This window comes from Cucurbita pepo, chromosome LG16 (assembly GCF_002806865.2).
Source record: "Cucurbita pepo subsp. pepo cultivar mu-cu-16 chromosome LG16, ASM280686v2, whole genome shotgun sequence".
NCBI lineage: Eukaryota > Viridiplantae > Streptophyta > Magnoliopsida > Cucurbitales > Cucurbitaceae > Cucurbita > Cucurbita pepo.
This window is the reverse complement of record NC_036653.1, coordinates 8,555,331-8,575,394: the sequence shown is the minus strand read 5'-3', so window position 1 is coordinate 8,575,394 and position 20,064 is coordinate 8,555,331. Positions and strand designations below refer to the sequence as shown.

General features: G+C 36.4%; 2 protein-coding genes across 4 annotated transcripts; one reads left to right on the top strand and one right to left on the bottom strand.

Moving 5' to 3' along the window:
* Positions 1-221: 221 nt before the first annotated feature.
* Positions 222-15,329, top strand: LOC111777188 (structural maintenance of chromosomes protein 3). 3 transcript variants are annotated; one of them, XM_023656661.1, is made up of 31 exons: positions 222-421; positions 563-682; positions 900-939; positions 1,015-1,090; positions 1,548-1,586; positions 1,697-1,764; positions 1,862-1,933; positions 2,332-2,411; positions 2,503-2,581; positions 2,692-2,809; positions 2,889-3,064; positions 4,096-4,341; positions 4,420-4,541; positions 4,845-4,989; positions 6,091-6,263; positions 6,368-6,467; positions 8,141-8,277; positions 8,439-8,640; positions 9,763-9,850; positions 9,930-10,079; positions 10,593-10,744; positions 10,841-11,032; positions 11,114-11,297; positions 11,380-11,450; positions 11,528-11,679; positions 11,863-12,031; positions 12,122-12,268; positions 14,186-14,281; positions 14,358-14,532; positions 14,731-14,919; positions 15,001-15,329. In XM_023656661.1, the coding sequence occupies exons 3-30, from the start codon at positions 925-927 to the stop codon at positions 14,916-14,918; spliced, it is 3,612 nt and encodes a 1,203-aa protein (XP_023512429.1). In that variant the 5' UTR covers positions 222-421; positions 563-682; positions 900-924; the 3' UTR covers position 14,919; positions 15,001-15,329. The 3 variants fall into 3 exon arrangements, with proteins under 3 accessions (XP_023512429.1, XP_023512427.1, XP_023512428.1); XM_023656659.1 differs by having other exon boundaries at positions 523-682; XM_023656660.1 differs by having other exon boundaries at positions 503-682.
* A 702-nt stretch (positions 15,330-16,031) lies between these two features.
* On the bottom strand, positions 16,032-19,454 carry LOC111777187 (IQ domain-containing protein IQM2). Its single transcript, XM_023656658.1, has 9 exons — positions 19,299-19,454; positions 18,261-18,762; positions 18,041-18,155; positions 17,882-17,947; positions 17,716-17,804; positions 17,534-17,624; positions 17,196-17,435; positions 17,003-17,104; positions 16,032-16,892 (listed from the first exon to the last, which is right to left on the bottom strand). The coding sequence occupies exons 2-9, from the start codon at positions 18,734-18,736 to the stop codon at positions 16,386-16,388; spliced, it is 1,686 nt and encodes a 561-aa protein (XP_023512426.1). The 5' UTR covers positions 18,737-18,762; positions 19,299-19,454; the 3' UTR covers positions 16,032-16,385.
* Positions 19,455-20,064: the final 610 nt, after the last annotated feature.

The following is a 20,064-nucleotide window of genomic DNA, read 5'->3' as shown; positions in this document are numbered from 1 at the left end:
ATAATTAAAAATTTAGGATGAAAATTGGAATAAAGTCAAAGGGATGAAGGAAAGTCGAATTTTATTGCATAATCACTATTATTTTATATTAATAGATAGCTTATGGATTTATATATATATATATTAAGATGAATTGAATAGAAATACATAAGCGAATTAAACTACTTTTCAAATAAAAAGAACATTAAATAGTAATTATCCAAAAAAAACACTTGTTTTTCTTACAAAAAATCGGTCAATGCTTCGGTTCCCATATGAGAAGAAACGCGGTGTAAATTACAATTTACAACGAATTCCGGCAGCTCTCAATTTGCCGCCTTTTGCTCTTCGCGCCTTCCCCCGCCCCAATTGAATCTACTTTCTCAACGTCCACGCGATCGTCAGCTCGTTTCTCATACGCCCTAATTTGCAGAATCACAAGGTAACGTCATAATTTAATTCAGTCCACTATCTCACTGAGCTCCGACCCAATTCGTCTATTGCAATTTATGTATAAGCTCAGCTAAATCTGCTCCCACTCAGTTGTAGTATGTGAGCTCTTATTGCTGTCTCAAACTGGTAGCTCGGAGCACGGCTCTTCTGTTTTCAAGCTGTTCGGAAGCTTGACGTTTCCGGGTGCAAGTGAATTCGTGTGGGAATTCAAGCCGATTTACGACTGAACCCTACAATATAGATTTGACTGGTTTGTCTTTTAACTCAACGGGTTTTGTTTTGGGGCTGGTTTATTCTGCGCGTGACTACTTGTGCTGCATTGATGTAGCTTGTTTTTGCTGGGTTTATTCTCTATTGGTCGACGAAGTATTAGCTTCAAGCTCTTCCTACAGATGTCTTTTGTGTAATCAGTATGAAAGTTACTGACAATTTTTTTTTCTTCTTTTTTTTGTTCGTCTGCCTCATAGAAATTGAGTACTCTACGATTGCAAGATGCACATAAAGCAGGTATCAGTCGATCTATCGTTCATCATTAATATTTTGGTCTGAGTACATGGAAATAATCATTAAGTTCTCTTTTAGGTTATTATTGAAGGGTTTAAGAGCTACAGAGAACAAGTTGCCACCGAACCTTTCAGTTCAAAAATAAACTGTGTTGGTAAGAACACAATAATCTTGGGTGTATGCTTACTCTTTATTTAAAGTTGTCTCACTTTTTTGTTTATTGTGAATGAACTGGTTCCGGATCCTTTTCAGCATGGTCTCAAATGTTTGTTTTCTTGCTCCTTTTCTAGTGGCATTTCCGTCTAAACGAGTGACAGCTGATGTGGCCGACATATATATTTTTTTCCTTCTTGATTTTATAAATGTAGATTTTACCATGATATTGTAGATTTTCTGTTCATCATTCAGTCATGTGTTATTGACATATTATTAGGTTAATCTTAGTTTACATTCTTAAGAAAATTCTCATTTTCAAGGAAATTAACGTTTCCTTCAAATCTGTTACATTATTAGTAATTTTTATTTTCACTGATTTTGGAGCTCCTATTTGACGGTACTTTGTAAGTTGTCATTTATGGACATTTTATCTTCCTGTTCAACATATTATGCAGTCGGTGCAAATGGATCTGGCAAGACTAACTTTTTCCATGGTAAGAGAATATCACTATTTTTGCTCTTATTTACCTTTCAGTTTCTGGTAGTTTTTATGCTAAGATATTGGTGGTTGTTTACCTAATTATTTGTTCTGGACGTCGAATAGCTATACGGTTTGTGTTGAGTGACCTCTTCCAAAATTTGCGGAGCGAAGAGAGGCATGCTTTGCTCCACGTATGTGTTTACAAATTTTAAATCTAATAAATATTTTGTTTTCAAGTATAGGTTTCCTTTTCTCTAATTTACATATTTTGTGATTAATTTCATACAGGAAGGTGCAGGGCACCAAGTTTTAACTGCTTTTGTGGAAATTGTGTTTGATAATACTGATAACCGTATACCAGTAAGTTCTTTCTGCCTGCTATCCACTCTCGTACACATGGGGTTTCTTTGTTTCTTATGTGTGGAATGATTGTATGATTGATACATATTGCTTGTGACAAATTAACATTGCTGTTTATTTCGATTTCCTGTTTATTCTTGTTTGCTGCTAGTTAACAAATTAAGTAGTCTTTAGTTTGTAAATGTTTTCTATTTTCAAGTTTCCCTGAGCTTATCTCCCTTTTGAACTTTCTTTATCTTTATTTTCCCCATCTAGTATTTTCTTGCCCTCATTTTGGCTAATTATATATTCATTTTCCAGCACTTCTCATTCTCCATTGTTTAATGGTATTGCAAACTAAACATTTGCAATATCCATCCAATTGTTAACTGATATGCCATACATTTGTTTTTTTAAAGGTAGACAAGGAAGAGGTGTGCTTGCGTCGAACGATTGGGCTGAAAAAGGATGAGTATTTCTTAGACGGGAAGCATATTACGTTAGAAACTTTTTCCCTCCCTTACTTCCCCTCCCCTGTGATGTATGAAGATTCATCTCAGCTTTATGATTTGAGAAATAATGGTTTTTAGGAAAACAGAAGTTATGAATTTATTGGAAAGTGCTGGATTTTCTCGCTCAAATCCTTACTATGTCGTGCAGCAAGGAAAGGTAGGAGTATATTTAAACTGCATTATCTGTTATATAAATACTCGAGTTTTTATGTTGATCTAATTCCTTTAGAGTCAACTTCCATTCATTCTCTTTCTAATTGTACACAGATAGCATCATTGACATTGATGAAGGACTCTGAGCGATTGGATTTACTCAAGGAAATTGGTGGTACTCGAGTTTATGAGGAGAGAAGACGGGAAAGTTTGAAAATAATGCATGAAACTAGTACGTCTTGACCATGTTATTATAACCTGTGTGAGATTTGTTACTTTTAATTGTGTTTGATTATGTTTTTTCTTATCAGGCAATAAAAGAAAGCAGATAATTCAAGTTGTTCAGTATCTTGATGAGAGATTGAAAGAACTTGATGAAGAAAAAGAAGAACTTAGAAAATATCAACAGCTGGATAAGCAGCGAAAATCCCTAGAGTATACTATTTATGACAAAGAACTTCATGATGCTCGTCAGAAACTTCTGGAGGTTAGCTGTTATGGAACTGATCATTGAGTCTTCCTCATCCCACAACTAACTTTGGATCTTCAGATTTTGATCTTGTCCCAACTATATGGTTCGACTTTTCTTTTCCCCTTGAAAAAGTGTGGACAAATTGAGACCATTTTAGATAAATTTTTTCCATCCAACCTATAACTAGGATGAACGTTCTGAATGTCTCTAGTAGCCGTAGCTTTATTGGTCTCTTCCATAATAACTTTTTAGTGACTTAGGTGAGGTCCACACAGTAATGAATACCCACTTATGATAAAAAATCCACTAACAGATCCAACTCCCGAACAAAAAAACCCACGAGCGAACACAATCAGAAATACCCACACACGAATGGCTGCTGCTCATGAACGAAAATATCCACACACGATGGGTTCTGCTCACAGACAGATACCCACAGCCAAAACTAAATTTCAGATAAAGAAACCCACTCTTGAAACTCTAGTAAGTTCAATGGAGCAAATTATCAAAAACTCAAATTGGCCATGAAAGCTGGTCGAAAGAGTTTATTAGCAATGAGGGCCAATAGAAAGGATTAAATAACAAATATACAAAAATAGATGTAAATTGTAATTTGACAACTATTTCTCTTGTTAGCCTGTATTATATATTTCATTCATGGGGCAACTTGTGAGAAATAATTGATCTGACTCTTACTTAATTGATGGGCATTTAGAATGTGCGCAAATCAAGTGGATGGTGTGACTAGCTACCCTGAAGGCATTTCTTAAAATTTTCAAAAGAAATACTGCATAGTAAACAGGGGTCATCTATGAATAAGATTTTTTATCTTCAAAGAAATAGAACTAATGCCTTCTGACTCATTACTGCCATCTTTTTCCTTTTTATGAATTTCGTTTTTTCTTTCTTTTGGGATGTTAGAGTGGTTTAGAATCCCTTGGTTTTTCATTCCTTGAAAATTTGGTACAATATGCTAATCTGATTTACCTTTGTTATGTGCATATGCACGTAATGCATGCTAAAACTTCAAATTTAACTAAACTCAGGTAGATGAAGCTCGAGCCAAGGTTTCGGAAACATCCACTAAAATGTACAATAGTGTTCTGGATGCTCATGAAAGATCCAAGGACTTTGACAAAAAATTGAAAGACTTGACCAAGGAAATTCAAGGTTTAGTTAAAGAGAAAGAGGCAGTGGAGAAGAGGCGAACAGAAGCTATAAAAAAGCACACGGAGCTTGAACTTGATGTTAAAGACCTTGAAGAGAAAATTTCTGGAAACATGAGGGCTAAGGTAACTTTCTTCTATATCTTTCGTAACCTTCCACTATGAAGATATTTCATACAATTTTCTTTTTCAACATGCTTCTAGGAGGATGCAGGGAGGCAGCTTCAGATGCTACAAAGAGAAATCCAAGATTCTTCTGACGAGCTTGACAAAATAAGTCCAATTTACGATAATCAAGTCATAGAGGAGAAGGAAATATCAAAAGGGTATATGGGTTTTTGCTAGTGCTTCAATTAATTACCACTTTCCTGTTTCATCACCCCCTCCCCCNGGGGGGGGGGGGGGGGGGGGGGGGGGGGGGGGGGGGGGGGGGGGGGGGGAAGAGAGAGAGAGAGGAATGGTCTTGCATTTTCTATTTTGATGCCATTGAGTTTGTATTTTAGTTCTTGCATTTTCTATTTTCAGTTCTAGTTAATGGCTCAATTCCACTCATATATGAAGTCTACACTTGTGTATTCGTTGATTGTTGCTAAATTGTTGCACCTTGGCATTTCTCATGAATTTTGTAGAATAATGGAGCGGGAAAAGCAGCTTAGTATTCTCTATCAAAAACAAGGTCGTGCCACCCAGTTTGCAAGTAAAGCTGCTCGTGATAGGTGGCTTCAGAAGGAAATTGATGAATATGAACGAGTGTTATCATCAAATATGGGGCAGGTAATATTTACCATTTTACCTTTCTAAAGAAGCTTCCCTGTTACTTTGTGTCAATAGGTCATTATATGTTCTTCATACAAGTCATCTCAATACAACTGAAAATTGGAAATACTTTGTGTATTGAGATAGCAGCAGTCACTTTGTAATACTCCATTTTTGCAAAATTAATGTAATCTGAATAAGTTTTGGTTGTTTGTAAAGAGGGAGGGTGAGAAGAAGTTGTTATTTGGGGTGAAAGTATTTGAGACTCTGAATAGAGTGGGACATTATAGTCGGAGAAAGAAAATAACCTCCTAGTATTTTCCTGGGAACATTTTAGAATATAATATTATTTGGGTCACCCATTGGTACTTGAACCATTATTACCCAACGGAAACATTTTTCTTCGTACAATTTTGACGTCTGAAGAGCCTAAATGATAAGGGCATCANGGGAACATTTTAGAATATAATATTATTTGGGTCACCCATTGGTACTTGAACCATTATTACCCAACGGAAACATTTTTCTTCGTACAATTTTGACGTCTGAAGAGCCTAAATGATAAGGGCATCAAGCAAGTTTCACTACTCTCATGTGTACATGGTTTCCATCTTCTCCAGATGTCGAGGGTCGGTGAATGCGGACACTTAGTCCCTTAGTATCCTTTCTTGTAAATCCCTGTTTTCTTGCTCGTGATCATCTCCTTTTAAGCGTTCCCCGTTTAAGGAAAATAAATTGTTTGATTGGTATTGGAGAATTAACACCTTGGATTTCCTCCTCAGTGGTTCTGTATCCTTAGAGGCATGTTCCCTCGATATCCTTTAAAGGCACTTTTCTTGTATAGATGTTTATTGTTGTTTGGAGTTGTTATGGCTTATTCAAGATTTTTTTTTTCTTTTTCTTTTTGTGTTATGATACAAGTTGCATTCTTCTTTCTTTGATGCACAATACCTCGTTGCAAGTAAATTTCTTCACCATGTTGAAAATATTTGGTCATAGAGGAATATAAAGGTGTTTCAGGATAAGGATGAATCTTGTGAGGAAGTGTTTCATTGCTCACTTCAATGCCTTTGGATTTTTGGTACTTAGCTTAATGATTTTCATCTTCTCGGACAATAGGAACAAAAGCTTCAGGATGAAATTGATAAGCTTAATGCTGAGCTACATGAGCGAGATGCCTATATTGAGAGGCGCAAAATGGACATTGCAACTATGCAGTCCCACATATCTGAGTCATCCCATGGGTTCAATACCTTCAGAGCACAGAGAGACAAGCTACAGGATGAGCGGAAGTATGTCCTTCCAATTTCTGAAAGTTCACTATTATTTGCATCTGGAATGCACAGTTAATTGTTCAGTTTGCCAGCTTTTTCTCAGTGTTCTGATTAATATATAGGTCGTTGTGGAGCAAGGAAAGTGAACTTGTTGCTGAAATTGATAGGTTGAAAGCTGAAGTTGAGAAGGCAGAAAAAAGTCTTGATCATGCTACGCCTGGTGTAAGTAATTGGTCTGTACTTTGTTTAGCTATTTATTTGTTATCCGAATGAATCACCTTATTCATTGTACTTATGAAAACTGTATCTACAAGACATGGATAAAATGATGCTGTGGGATAACACCATATTATGCTGTAAAGCCTCTGAATGAACAATAAGTTAGAGCAGATTACTACTAAACCATCGGAGTACCAGCTGATTGTCAAATTTATCGGTTTTTTTTTGCAGCTGGACTTAATTGTAACTTATAACACACCACTTAAGGTGAAGTAGAACTGTTTTAGCGTAGTTTTAGCTCATAAATTGTCTCAACGTTAAAAACATTTTTTTTTACTTTGATGTAGAATGAAATCCAAACAGTATGATCACATTGCAGAAAATGTTGCTGGTTAAATTCTGGATGAAATGCATCAATATCCCCTGCCGCGTTTTGTTATATTACCCCATATTGCGCCTACCGCATAAACTATTTGAATTTCTCAATTATAGCCCCCATCGTCAATAAAAAAAATCACCTGAGATTGCAAATGTCTTGTAGTGCATGGCCAATTCCCTTTACCTATAAGCCAGAAAAATGAATTGTCTTTTCCCACTGGCTTCAGCTCTAGGGTGTGAGAATTTCTCATTTTATCTTATCTTTCTGTTAATATGTCATCAATCTCTGAACATTTGTATGGTTTTACTGTGTTGAACTTAATTATATTTTTGGAGAAATTGATTGAACTCTGAGTGCTAGTTTATGGAATAAAGAGTTAAAAGAGAACAGTGGGAGAATTTAGGAGTCCCGATCCTTGACGGGAACACTTCTCATTAGTTAGTATCATGGAAGAAACTGTTCAGTAGGTCTTCTTTGAGCAACTGATCATTCTTGATGGAACATATTCTTCTCTTCTTTACATACACTCCTATGCTGCATTCTATTGATTGGTTCATTTTCTAATGTATCTGCTTCATTCGTTCCTTTAAAGTAAATTCCTCCCCAGAGATTCCAAATGATTTTCCACCTTTTGTGTGCCACCATTCCCCAATGATCCAGCTGCTTTAATATTACTATAATAGAATTCAAACTGGTAGTTCATTGAATAAAGAGAAAGAATAGAGGAAGAATTTGAGAGCTTGCAACCCTCCACCAGAACACTCTTCCCAATTAGTGGATTTGTTCACTAACCAAGTAACTCGTGTAACTCCCGCTTTCTCTTACTCGTGGGTCAAAATAACCCATAGGTTGGCTCTTTATTATATAACTGTACTTAATACATAATTCCTTCCTTACTCCTCTTCCCTTTTCTCTCATATGCACTCTTAGATCCAGCATGTATCTGAATAATTCAGACACACAATGGAACTAAATTACCAAAATAGGCCAGGAAGATACTCAAGTTCATGATTTCCACCGCTGGCACAGGAAATTAGTTCTTGTTTCGTTTTCTGTAGTGGTTGGTTATTAATTTGTCATTTGTTGTTTTTCCGTTATCTTCTTCTGTCTCTTAAAATTTTAATAATGTATATTTCAAAGTTTCAGGACAATCATTTCTGTTAATATATTCTTGTCAAGAGAGTTTTCTATTGTTTGTTAGATATGGAATATTGTGTTTGGTGAATGTATGGTTAGTTGATGGCTGGATTGTATCTCTCGTCCATGTTCTTCAATGTTTTGTTTCATATATTATTAGGATGTAAGAAGGGGACTCAATTCTGTTCGGAGGATCTGTAAGGAGTACAAAATTTCTGGGGTGCATGGTCCAATTATTGAGTTGCTCGATTGTGATGACAAATTTTTTACTGCTGTTGAAGTTACTGCTGGAAACAGGTGAATGAATAATCTTCTGTTATATTTCTTACTTTGAGGTTGCGTTGGGGCATCTTTTTTAGTTGAATTGGCCAGCTAGCATAAGGAAATTGTGTCCTTGTTGTCGGTTGTGTGCCTTGATACAGATCAAGATATGATTAGTATCCTTCCTTTCTTATCAGCCTATTTCATGTGGTGGTGGAAAATGATGAAATATCAACCCAGATTATACGGCACCTTAATTCTCTGAAAGGCGGAAGGGTTACTTTTATACCACTCAACAGGGTGAAAGCTCCGCAAATTACTTATCCACAGAGTTCTGACGTGATACCGCTGTTAAAGAAATTAAAGTTCTCTTCCAATTATGCACCAGCTTTTTCTCAGGTAGTTTCAAGTTCCATTATATATTTCCAAGAGTGTCTTGCGATTGATTTGTTCTCATACGAGCAANAAAAAAAAAAAAAAAAAAAAAAAAAAAAAAAAAAAAAAAAAAAAATCACAACCAGGAGTCTGATCCTACGCAAACCAATCCCAATGCTTTTAAATTGAAAATAGATGTTCCACTGAATATAGTTATTGGGACCCACAGAAAAGAAAACAACGAAACACAAAACAATTACAAAAACAATCTAAATTCTACTCCACTTCACCACGTAGGATGAAGATTCCTCTCTCCCTTCCAGAATATCCTTGTATTTGCCTTTATTGAGGCAACCATCCATATTTTGGATTATTTGTTGGAGAGAGGAATTTCTTGAAGAGAAATGAAGAAGAAAGAAAAGTTACCTTGCTATTAAGACATAAGTCTCCTACAAACGCTGAACGAGAAAGCTGGAGGTCTCCAAATGACAAAAGATTTGAGAAATGGTTATATCATGAACACAAAGTAATAGGCGAGTGCCTTATTGAAGAAGCTCACCTTGGGTACTTTCTAGGCTGTAAAGCCTCCCCTCACCTCCTCTCGCCATAGACGAGCGCCTCAACAACACTGGATACAAAAGCATAGAACTTTTGGATGGTCATGGTGGAGAATCTAGCTTGGTCATTGTGGAGGGAATTATTACCTAAAGAAAATTTTCTTTTACTTACTTGACTAGAAATGTTTTTAACAAATTGTTACACTTATTCTTATCTTTTAAATCGATGTTTACTATTTAAGGAAAAAAATGTCCAATTTTCAATGTTCAGTTTGGCAGATGGTCCTTTAGTGGTTGCAATTTAGTCTGGAAATTCCCTTCTAGCATCTATCGACTGCTTAATCATGGTTTATATTTTTTGTTGCAGGCTAGAATATTGCTCAACTTTAGTGACATTAAAGATGAACTGAACTTGGGATTTGTACACCTAGTAATTTAAACTTGCATTAATAGGCAGAAAGTGAGATAAATATTCAACCATTAGGTTTCTCATTTAGGCTTGATGCAAATAAGTGTATGAGATATATGCAATGTTTTTTATGGACGTGCTTATTTTCCAATGCTTCCATTTTTCGTTTCATTTTACCAGGTGTTTGCTAGAACGGTGATTTGTCGAGATTTAGATGTTGCCACAAAAGTTGCTCGTACCGATGGTTTGGACTGTATAACTTTGGAGGGTGGGTGTTGAAGTTATCTTTGCCAATTTATGATAGCTTTACTATGTATGTTTTTGACAAGTTTCCTTCGACTCTGCAGGTGACCAAGTTAGTAAAAAAGGTGGTATGACAGGGGGATTTTATGATCACCGACGTTCAAAATTGAAGTTTATGAATATAATTATGTTAAATACCAAAGCCATTAACATGAAGGAAGATGACCTGGCAAAAGTTAGATCAGCACTTCAAGATATCCTTTTTGTTGTTTCCTCCAATAACACCTTGCCAAAAGGAGGGGCTTTAAATTCCATTGATTAATTGCAATTTGATTAAGCCCAAATACATAAACCACCTTTTATTTATTTATCTATTTTTTAAGAAAACAGATTTTTATTGATAGAACGAAGATATATAAAAACGGGAGGAAAGCCAACCCCAAGCAAATGGATATATAAAAACAGATTTATCTATTCTAGCCACACATTTTCAAATTTAAAAGGGCTGGGACCCCATTTGAAACTACCGGAGTGGAAATATCGTGCATTTAAAACGGCATCCAAGAAGTCTTTGATGTTTATGCATTTATAACTCAAATATTGTGCAAAACCAATTATTTTTTGGGGACTAATTATCCTGAAAACGTATTCTTAATTACTAAACCTTGACAATCTGACTCCTGTTTGTGTATTCTTTGTTATTACATACAGTCATCCAATATGTTTTTGTCTATAGGTTTGTCTTCTTTTACTTAATTTTATCTTACAGATAGACAGAAAAATTACTGAACTTGTTTCAGAGCAGCAGAAAATTGATGCCAAGCAGGGTCATGATAAATCGGAATTGGAACAGCTTAAGCAAGACATTGCTAATGCTCAAAAGCAGAAACAATCAATATCCAAGGCTCTTCTGAATAAGGTATATTTAGGACGAGTTCTAGATAACTTATTGGTCCACCTTGGTTCGACTAGAAGTATAGTTCTTTCTATTGATATTTTTTATTCTTGTATGTAGGAAAAATCGCTTGCAGATGTTCGTAATCAGATTGATCAGCTTAGAGGTAATATGGCCGTGAAACAAGCTGAAATGGGCACTGATCTCATTGATCATTTGACACCAGAGGAAAAAAATCTTCTATCACGATTGAACCCTGAAATATCAGAGCTGAAAGAGAAGCTTATTGCATGCAAGACAGATCGTATTGAGGTCAGCAAATTGGTGTGTGCATTTATTGATATCATATACCTTTAACTTTTGCCCTTGTTCTTGCATTTTGTTATTGGATAGACTGAAACAAGGAAAGCAGAGCTTGAGACGAATCTAACAACTAACCTCAAGCGGCGGAAACAAGAGTTAGAAGCTATAATATCATCTGCAGAAGCAGACTCTTTACTGGGAGAAGCAGATTTGAAGAGACAGGAACTGAAAGATGCCAAGTTCTTGGTAGAAGAAACGACTCAACAGCTTAAAAGTGAGACTTTTGATTCTGCATTTTTGTTAGTTCTCAATTTTATTTTTCTATTTTATAGTGATTTGAAGTTGTGCTTTCTCAGGAGTTTCTGAAAATATGGACGAGAGATCTAAGGAAGTCAAGAAGATTAAAGACGAAAAGAATAAACTAAAGGTATCCAATTTTTACATGTTAACACCATTGATTATTCTTGCCCTCCTTTCTCCTTGGTTGATCCTTTGTCTATACAGACTTTAGAGGACAACTACGAGAGGACACTTCAGGACGAAGCTAAAGAATTAGAGCAACTACTAAGCAAAAGAAATGTTCTTCTTGCTAAAGAAGAAGAGTATTCAAAGAAAATTGGAGAGCTGGGGCTACTGTCATCTGATGCTTTTGAAACGTAATCTTTTCTTTGAATTAGGATTTCCTTCTGATGTTTAGCTGTCCTTGACAAATGATTAGTGATCATTACTGAAATTATTTGACAATACCTTTCATGCCTATCTTAATCTATTGTTTGTGATTCATTTTCTTGGTAATTGTCTGATCCTTGTTGGGTTTTCTTTCGTATTGCAAATTTTAGGTATAAGAGGAGGAACGTCAAGGAACTGTATAAAATGTTGCACAGATGCAATGAACAACTGCAGCAATTCAGCCACGTTAATAAGAAAGCATTGGATCAGTATGTGAATTTCACAGAACAAAGGGAAGAGCTTCAGAAAAGACAAGCTGAATTAGATGCAGGTGATGAGGTATTGCTAGACCGGACCCAATTTAGATTATTTTGTTTGTAATTTGGCTGTCAAACTCTTGCCAAGCAATGGTGCTTCTGGACATTGTAGAAAATTCAAGAGCTCATAGGAGTCTTAGATCAAAGGAAGGATGAATCAATTGAACGTACATTCAAAGGAGTTGCAAAGCACTTTCGAGAAGTTTTCTCAGAGCTTGTTCAAGGTGGCCATGGGTATCTAGTTATGATGAAGAAAAAGGTATAGTTTTGATTGTATTGCACGCATTCCTTTTGGTGTTGGATGCAGATTTTATCACTCATAATGTATTTTTGTGGCCTGTGGACCTTGTGGGGTATTATGCTGACGAATGGTTGAGTTTGAGCTATGACTAGTCATTTTGTTTTGGTCCTTGGCATGGTGGCCATTTTATAGCCTGTGGACCTTGTTTTTTCATTAAAAACACACAATTTTCTTTTAGTGATGGATAAAAAACTCAGAAGTGTATAATCTTTGTCGGACCAGATTACAAAAATGTTAAGTGGAAATCCAGAAAGATGAAGCTGAAGTATTGTCTCCCGATACCTGTTCAGGGGCCTTTCCCCTCCGTAAAATCTCCTTTTTCTCTCTGACAAAACTTGCAACATAAGAGAAGAGATTTTAGAGCATTAAACCTTAGCCTTGTTCTCGAACTAATCCTCACAAAGAAGACTCTTAAGAAGTCTTGAAATAATTCTGAAGGAGGTTAGGGACTGACTGAATATGTTAAGGAACATTATCTACCGCTTCGAATAAACACGGCTAAAAAGGTAGAGTTGTGACCTTCCCCATTCTTCTTGACAAGAAGCCTGGAATATTGAGGATAGAAGACACCTTACTGAGTTGAATGATTGGATTGACTTGTTCATAATCTTGAGACTATGGCTTTATTGGAGCCTAGCTTGGACACAATTTCGTCAAGATCTCTATTGTATGCCATTAGTGGATGGGTAGGTGTCTTTCATCATTATGGGGAAGTTTTGCTTTCTAGTTGTAGTTGAGTCGCAGTTTTGTATTTGCTGGAGATTGGCTATTGATTGGGGTTATAGAACTTCTGTTTACTTGGCTTGTTCTAGAGATTGTAGTTCTATGGTGGATGAGTTTCTTCTTCAGTCACCATTTTGAGGGTCTTTTTGGTTGCTTGTTATGTTTATGTGTCTCTTTAGGTGTTGGTCTACAAGTTTTTTTGTATATATATCCCTTGGATCTTATTTTGTTAAATTGAAGCTCCGTTTTATTTTAGTTCGACTCCTGATGCTAGTTTGTTTCTCTTTATGTACTTCATATTCTTTCATTTCTTCTCAATGAATGTGTGGTTTCTTGTTTAAGAAGGAATTCCAGAGAAATAATCTCCCCTTTTGTCACTTCATGGAAGGTATCAACATGCCACAGCAACGAATGACTTTTAAGTTGTTATATGCAAGAACCTCATAGGGTGTATGTTTTTTCGGGAACATGCTCAATTCTATAATTGTTTATCTTGATTGTATAATTGTTTCATCTCTTTCTTTTGTTTCTTCTTTTTTTACCCCTTAAAATCAGTTGCTCTTGAGGTATCAAAGTCCCATACAATCCATGATGCACCCAAATCTGCATCTTATTTACTATCCCCTTGTCTTTCAAGTCACCTTAACTTTAAACAACTTGGGGAAACGTTGGCCTACACCAGGAGGTTCTTAGTCTCCCCCCAAGTTCCAATGTTTTTATGTACAATAATCTTCTATCTTACTTGCATGGAGTTTTGTGGAGCTGAACAGCCTCCTATGGTTCTAAGGAAGAGATACACCTCAGGCATAAATGGTCGAGAACTCCTGTCCATGGCTTGGTTTGTTATTAACAGATTTAAAAATGGGCTAAACATATGTTTTCTTACCCACGACTAAGGAAGCTTAATTGTTGTAAAAATTGCTCAGAGGTGATAATATCATTTTAATATAATATCTCGAAGGACCTATAGCTAGAACCAGGCTTGTATGGCATTGTGCCAACAACTTCTAAGACCTGTATGATGTTTTCTTATCCTTGGTTAAATTCACATTTATGGGTTGGGATGGTGTTCTGGGATTACGGCTAGATAATTATGAATTAATGCGACATCAAGAGTAATTTGTTCTTTGAATTTTTCCTTCATTCGCACAGGATGGTGATCATGCTGATGATGATCCTGATGAAGCTGCACCTCCAGAAGCAGATACTGGGGGCAGGGTTGAGAAATACATCGGAGTGAAAGTGAAGGCATGTACAAGCTTCTGTACTTTGTTTCATAGGATGACCTTTCCCGAGTTCCTAAATAAAATGTTGTTTGTTGCAGGTTTCTTTTACTGGGCAAGGAGAGACACAGTCCATGAAGCAGTTGTCTGGGGGACAAAAAACTGTTGTTGCTCTAACCCTTATCTTTGCCATACAACGATGTGATCCTGCTCCGTTTTACCTGTTTGATGAGATAGATGCTGCATTGGATCCACAGTATAGAACTGCAGTCGGAAGTATCCTTCACATTATACTTATGATTTGTTTGCCTTGCCATGGTCTTCTCCAAGTGATATCAAACACGTTTCCACTTTTCGTTTTTTTTTTTAAACGATAAGAGAGGGTGCTATTATATTTCTTGTCGACTATATTATGTCATATATTCCCTTCTCTGTAATCATAATTCCAGTTTGATGTTCTTAATTACTTGCTAGATATGATTCGTAGGCTAGCAGACATGGCGAATACTCAATTTATAACAACTACATTTAGGCCAGAGCTTGTGAAGGTTGCCGACAAGATATATGGTGTTACCCATAAAAATAGGGTGAGCCGTGTGAATGTTGTCACCAAGGAAGATGCCCTGGACTTTATTGAGCATGACCAATCTCACAATAACTAAGGTTAGATTTTTCTAGTCAAACTTGCATTTATTTTTTCGTTGACCGTGACTAGTTTACAAAAATTTCTGTTGGTATTCATAGGTGGCTAAAGATCCCCTGAGGCATTGGTTGTATTGTAATGTGTGAATGGAAATACTGGGCACCGCTCTACTCATTGGCATGTTAGAAAAAAGGTATGAAACTTTAGGGTGAACTTCACTATAATAGTACTTTTGGGTATTTATGTGTCTCCGAAGTGTTGGTAGCTGTAATTAGAGAAACATTGACTGGAATGGTTGTGTGGTCTGGTAGCCGATGTTGGTCGTTGATTGATATCTATTTAGTCTTCTTCGCCATGCCATTCTACGTCTGCTGCAAAGCTCATTCAAACCCATCTCTAATAGATAATAGATAGTGGCTATTTTCCTTTCCTTTTCTTTTCTCTGCTGCCTCACTTGGAATTCGCAGTCAAACATAGATATTCTAAAGGAGACTCTTGCTGCTTGTTGAATTGGACTAGAGCACCATCAGTCATAGAATGGATTTTCATTGGGGGCTAATTTTGACACTTCCATTTCCATTTCCATTATTATCATTATTATTTTAGGTTGAAAGTTGAGTGGTGGAAGACCTGTTGTTGAATTTGTATTTTGTATTTTTTTAAAAAATTGAACTAATAATAGGTTTCTAACAAATTCAAAACTTTTAAAAATTAAAAATGAAGTATGTCTAATAAAATTGTTTGTGAATTAAAAAAAAAAGAAATGAAGAGTTTAAAAATTAAATTTGTAATTGAATTTAATTCCAAATAAACAGGCTGGTCGTTGAGTTTAGGTTTACGAACTCGCTGACCACATTCCTCAATCAACGTCGTCAAATGCCGCCTTAAAAAGTTGTCGCATTATTCATAAAGTGCCCTCCTNTTTTTTTTTTTTTTTTTTTTTTTTTTTTTTTTTTTTTTTTTTTTTAATTATTACTTTTTTGGCATTTTCCTACGTCTTTTTGCCTACATTTTTATCTGTTTGACGTGACTTCTTCAAATTTAATCCTGATTGTTCAAGTGGGGTTTCACCGTTTGGCTGTTGAGGACGATGAACTGCTGACTATGACTATAGGGAGCAAAAGAGAAGCTATGAACTCATAAAACTCTACAACTTCTGCTTGTATTCATTCTAAGAAGAAATGGAATACCAAAACTGTATGCAATTTCTCTTCGTTACACAAAGAAGGAAAATGAAAAAATGGGATGGTAGGAAAAAATCACCAAGAATTCCCACATCATCTCTTTTGTATGTATATACAAAAGAATGATCTACTATCTGCTCCATTCTCTGATGTTTTCCTCTGAATGAAAAAACAAAGGTAAGAGGATCATGTCTAGGAATGGTCAGTCATCTTCTTATGTTTCCAGTTATGTGGCCTGGAAAGTTGGAGGTATTGTCGTCCTTGGGCTCATCTCAATGGCCACATAAGGATTGCAGTGATGCCTACAATGTGTCGCATCTTGGTGATAACCTCACTTGCTCCAGCGCTTGTAGTTGAAGTTGTGATGGATAGTCTCGCACGCAGCCTATGCGGGGACCGGCTCCGGTTGTCCATCTGCAAGACAACTGCTTCCCCAGTTGGTATGAATTGGCATCTTTATGTGAATTTAACCTTCCAAGGACCGACTCCTCGGGAACAACCTTCACTTCAGTACTCCCTTTATCTTCTTGTTCTCTCTCAAACATCGCAATCACTTCACCCCTATTTGGTATCTCAAGATTGGCCAACTTTTTCCCAATGTTGCGACGCTTTCGCTCTGATAATTCAATGGAAGGTTGTGTTTGCTCAAATGAATCAGATTTTCCTTCAGTGGATTCTTCCATATTGTTCTCTTCACTCTCAAAGCCCTTCAGCTTTTCTATGATGTCCTCCTCAGATGAGTTGTTCCTAACATGGCGCCTACTCGTTTGGCAGTCTAGATAATCATCCCCCTCATCAATGGAACTTGTCTGAATGGGATAAAAGATGGATTTCAGGCGTTATTTAAAACAATCTAAGTTTTAAAAATGATATCATTGGGGAAAACATGAAAGCCTTGTACATTTTCAGGCAATATTACCTTCACATCAGTAAGATCTACATTGTTCTCCTTAAGGAATGACATGAAGTCCTTGAAGTTTTCTTCAGTGGGTCGGTAATGTCCGCTATGAGCCCAAACAGCCTGTGTCAAAGAAGAGTAATAGATAATAGGTAATTGACTTAATAGTTAGAGGGGGAAAACAGTTGAGGATTTCATGTTGTCGAGTTGGTACCTTGAGAACACCATTGTCCACAACCAATCTCCCAGCAGCAGTTGTAGCTCCTCCAGCCAAGAAGCTTGAGTGCTGGAACGTACCTTTCTTCTTCTTTCCAACATACATAGTCTTTGACGTGCTTAGGACAAAAATCCATTTTGTATTTCTGGCTTCTTCAGCTGTGTGGACGAGTTTCCCCGATTGTTTGAATACGAGTTTCCCATCTTCCACAATTACTTCATATGCAAGCCTTTCCATCTAAGATTAAAGCAGAAACAAATTAAGTTCAATGGGCTAGAGTTAAGAATAAGGAAGAGAAGGAAGATTCGATGAGAAATCAAGAAGTGTTTGCTTACAGGACCCAAATACTTGATGCACTGCTGTTGGAGTTCCCATCGCGGGCATTTTTGGACCACATTTACTTCCTTCCCTTCTCCTATATCCAACCTGGTCAAGGTCAAAATACGGTGCTTCCAAATTCAGTAAAGGAAGAAGGAAAAATAGTGAAAAACATATTGTTGCAATAAGGAAATTTCACCAGTAGAAGAAGGGTTCTTTACTCTGACTATGAAGCCATTTCATGTAATAAAAGTGTAAGTTGTGGCCATAGCGATGTCGCGGATCAATCTGTATACATAAATAACTAATCATTACATCACACTACAAAATGAAGTTAAGACTTGGTTACAAGAAAATTTACTTACCGCCTCAAGCCAATGCTGCAAAGAAAGCTTTCTAGCTTTAGCATTCTTGGATAACCCTTTTCCAACCTATAATTGCAAAAGACTGATTAGATTTCTGAAACAAAAATCCGGTGAAGTATTGTTCACACGTTTTTTTCTCAGAAATTTCTGTAAATTCACCTTAGCTGCTCTAGTTCTTGCTCTTGACCAGCGTGAAATGGCAGACTCACGTTTTTCCATGTCAAAGAATGATACAGAACTTCGCTTCAGTTCAGCAAAGTCTAAGAGTTTCCACCTACAAACATTGCCAGTTTAATAAATAATGGAAGTAAGACAAAATAACCTAAGCAAAAAGTGCCGCATGATTATCAGTTTTTAGAAAAAGAGGAGAAGAAGTTACCAGCTTTGTTCAACCAGAACAGCACAGTCTGCAAGCTTTCTTCTAGTGCGGAAGCTTTTATACACTTTCTGCAATTTAAGAGCAGCAACATGCTTGGGATTGGTTGGATCCAAAGCTGGTAACATTTTGATTCTTTCCATATCATTATCTAAACTTAGTGATTGATTATCAAACTCTACACTCTCCGGGTTGATGGATGCAACGCCTATGTCATTTCCTGTTTCTAATGAAGAAGCCTCCGTTGAAGGCAGATTCTCTAAATCTCTTCCGTTCAAGTTAATAGATGCTTCCAACGATACATTTCGAGAACTCACTGATTTCAACACTTTTGGTTCTGAATCTCTGCTTGTAAAACTGACAGACCTGATTGGAGTTTTTTCTTCATCTCCAAAACTTAAGGATTTTATCAGAATAGATTGTAAACTGTTCCCCAAATCAATAAACTCAGCAAATGGACAGGAACCAGATATACCCATATGGCATAATAAGATCCTTTAATATCCTGTAAGAACAGATGCTGTATCAGAAGGCATGTCTATCTATAGTCTACAGGCCATGCTATGGAAATCTAATAAAAGAAATGAGACTAGCATCAGAAAGTTCAAAAGTGATCTCCATTCATAATAAAGAATAGGTAATGAAAGTGGCAAATTATCCGGTTCGAAGAAAGTGGCTCCAATTGATCACATTAAAAAAAACAGAGATCTGGATACAATGGATTCAATGCCTATAACACTATGTCCATAGATGTGCCTAACCATATAATAGCATTATAATATCTCTATCCGTCTCTCTCTGTTTTTTTCTTCTCTTTTTTTAAACTGCTTTAAGCCGGCGGCGGCCCTGTGAAGCCGTCAAGAAGGCAGCCCAAATCCCACTTCAATGAAACAGCGATTCGAAAATCAACATATATTAAAAACCACGGAGATGATTACCATTTTCGCTAAAGAAACATATAGAGAAGATCCATTCCACGAACACAATCAAATGGAAGAACAGAAACGAATTGAAAAGGAAACAGTAATGTTCAGTGGTGACCTTGAAAACGAAAACGATGAAGAACTGAAAGTTGAGGATGGATATGGATATGAGCTCCGGCTTCGGAATTGTTGGTTCCTGTTTAGTGGAAGTTTGAATCGCAAATTAGAGAAGAAGCAGTGGAGGAAGAGGATTTTGGTGGGGTTTATATACGCATTTCAGAATTATTTATTATTATTCTCTCACTTTTTGCAGGAAAATTTTATAAAAATTTATTCGATTGTGAAACTTTAAAGCATTCGAAGTTTCCTCTATATTTCCCCACCAACAAAGATTTGACTCCTCCTCTTCATATCTTTTTAATTAATCATTTATTTATTTAATTGAAATGATAAGAAACCAATTTCAGTACATACCATAAATTTAATATGTCACAACGCTTCTATTTTTATTTTAATATTATGCTTTATTAAATAAATCAACGACAGTTGCATTGACTTTTTGACCATTCACATCCTTGTGAGTTGTGCCCTCCTTCTTCTGGACTTCTTTTTGACCATTCCCAACCAGAAACAATTATGCTTATTGGGCCGGTTGAATTGGGGTCAAATACCCACTTCCGTGAATTATATGGGCCACAGGAATTAGTGGCCCAATAGGCACGTAACTGGGTTGACTTTGCACAAAAGTCAACGATATTCCACTTGTTTGAATATGATCATTATTTTGCTCCCTATGTTTGAGTTCAATATCCAGCATTGTCACTGCTACTTCTTCTGTTGTTTTGTGTGTGGCTAAAGATGGTGCAGATCCTGTTAAGTTGCAA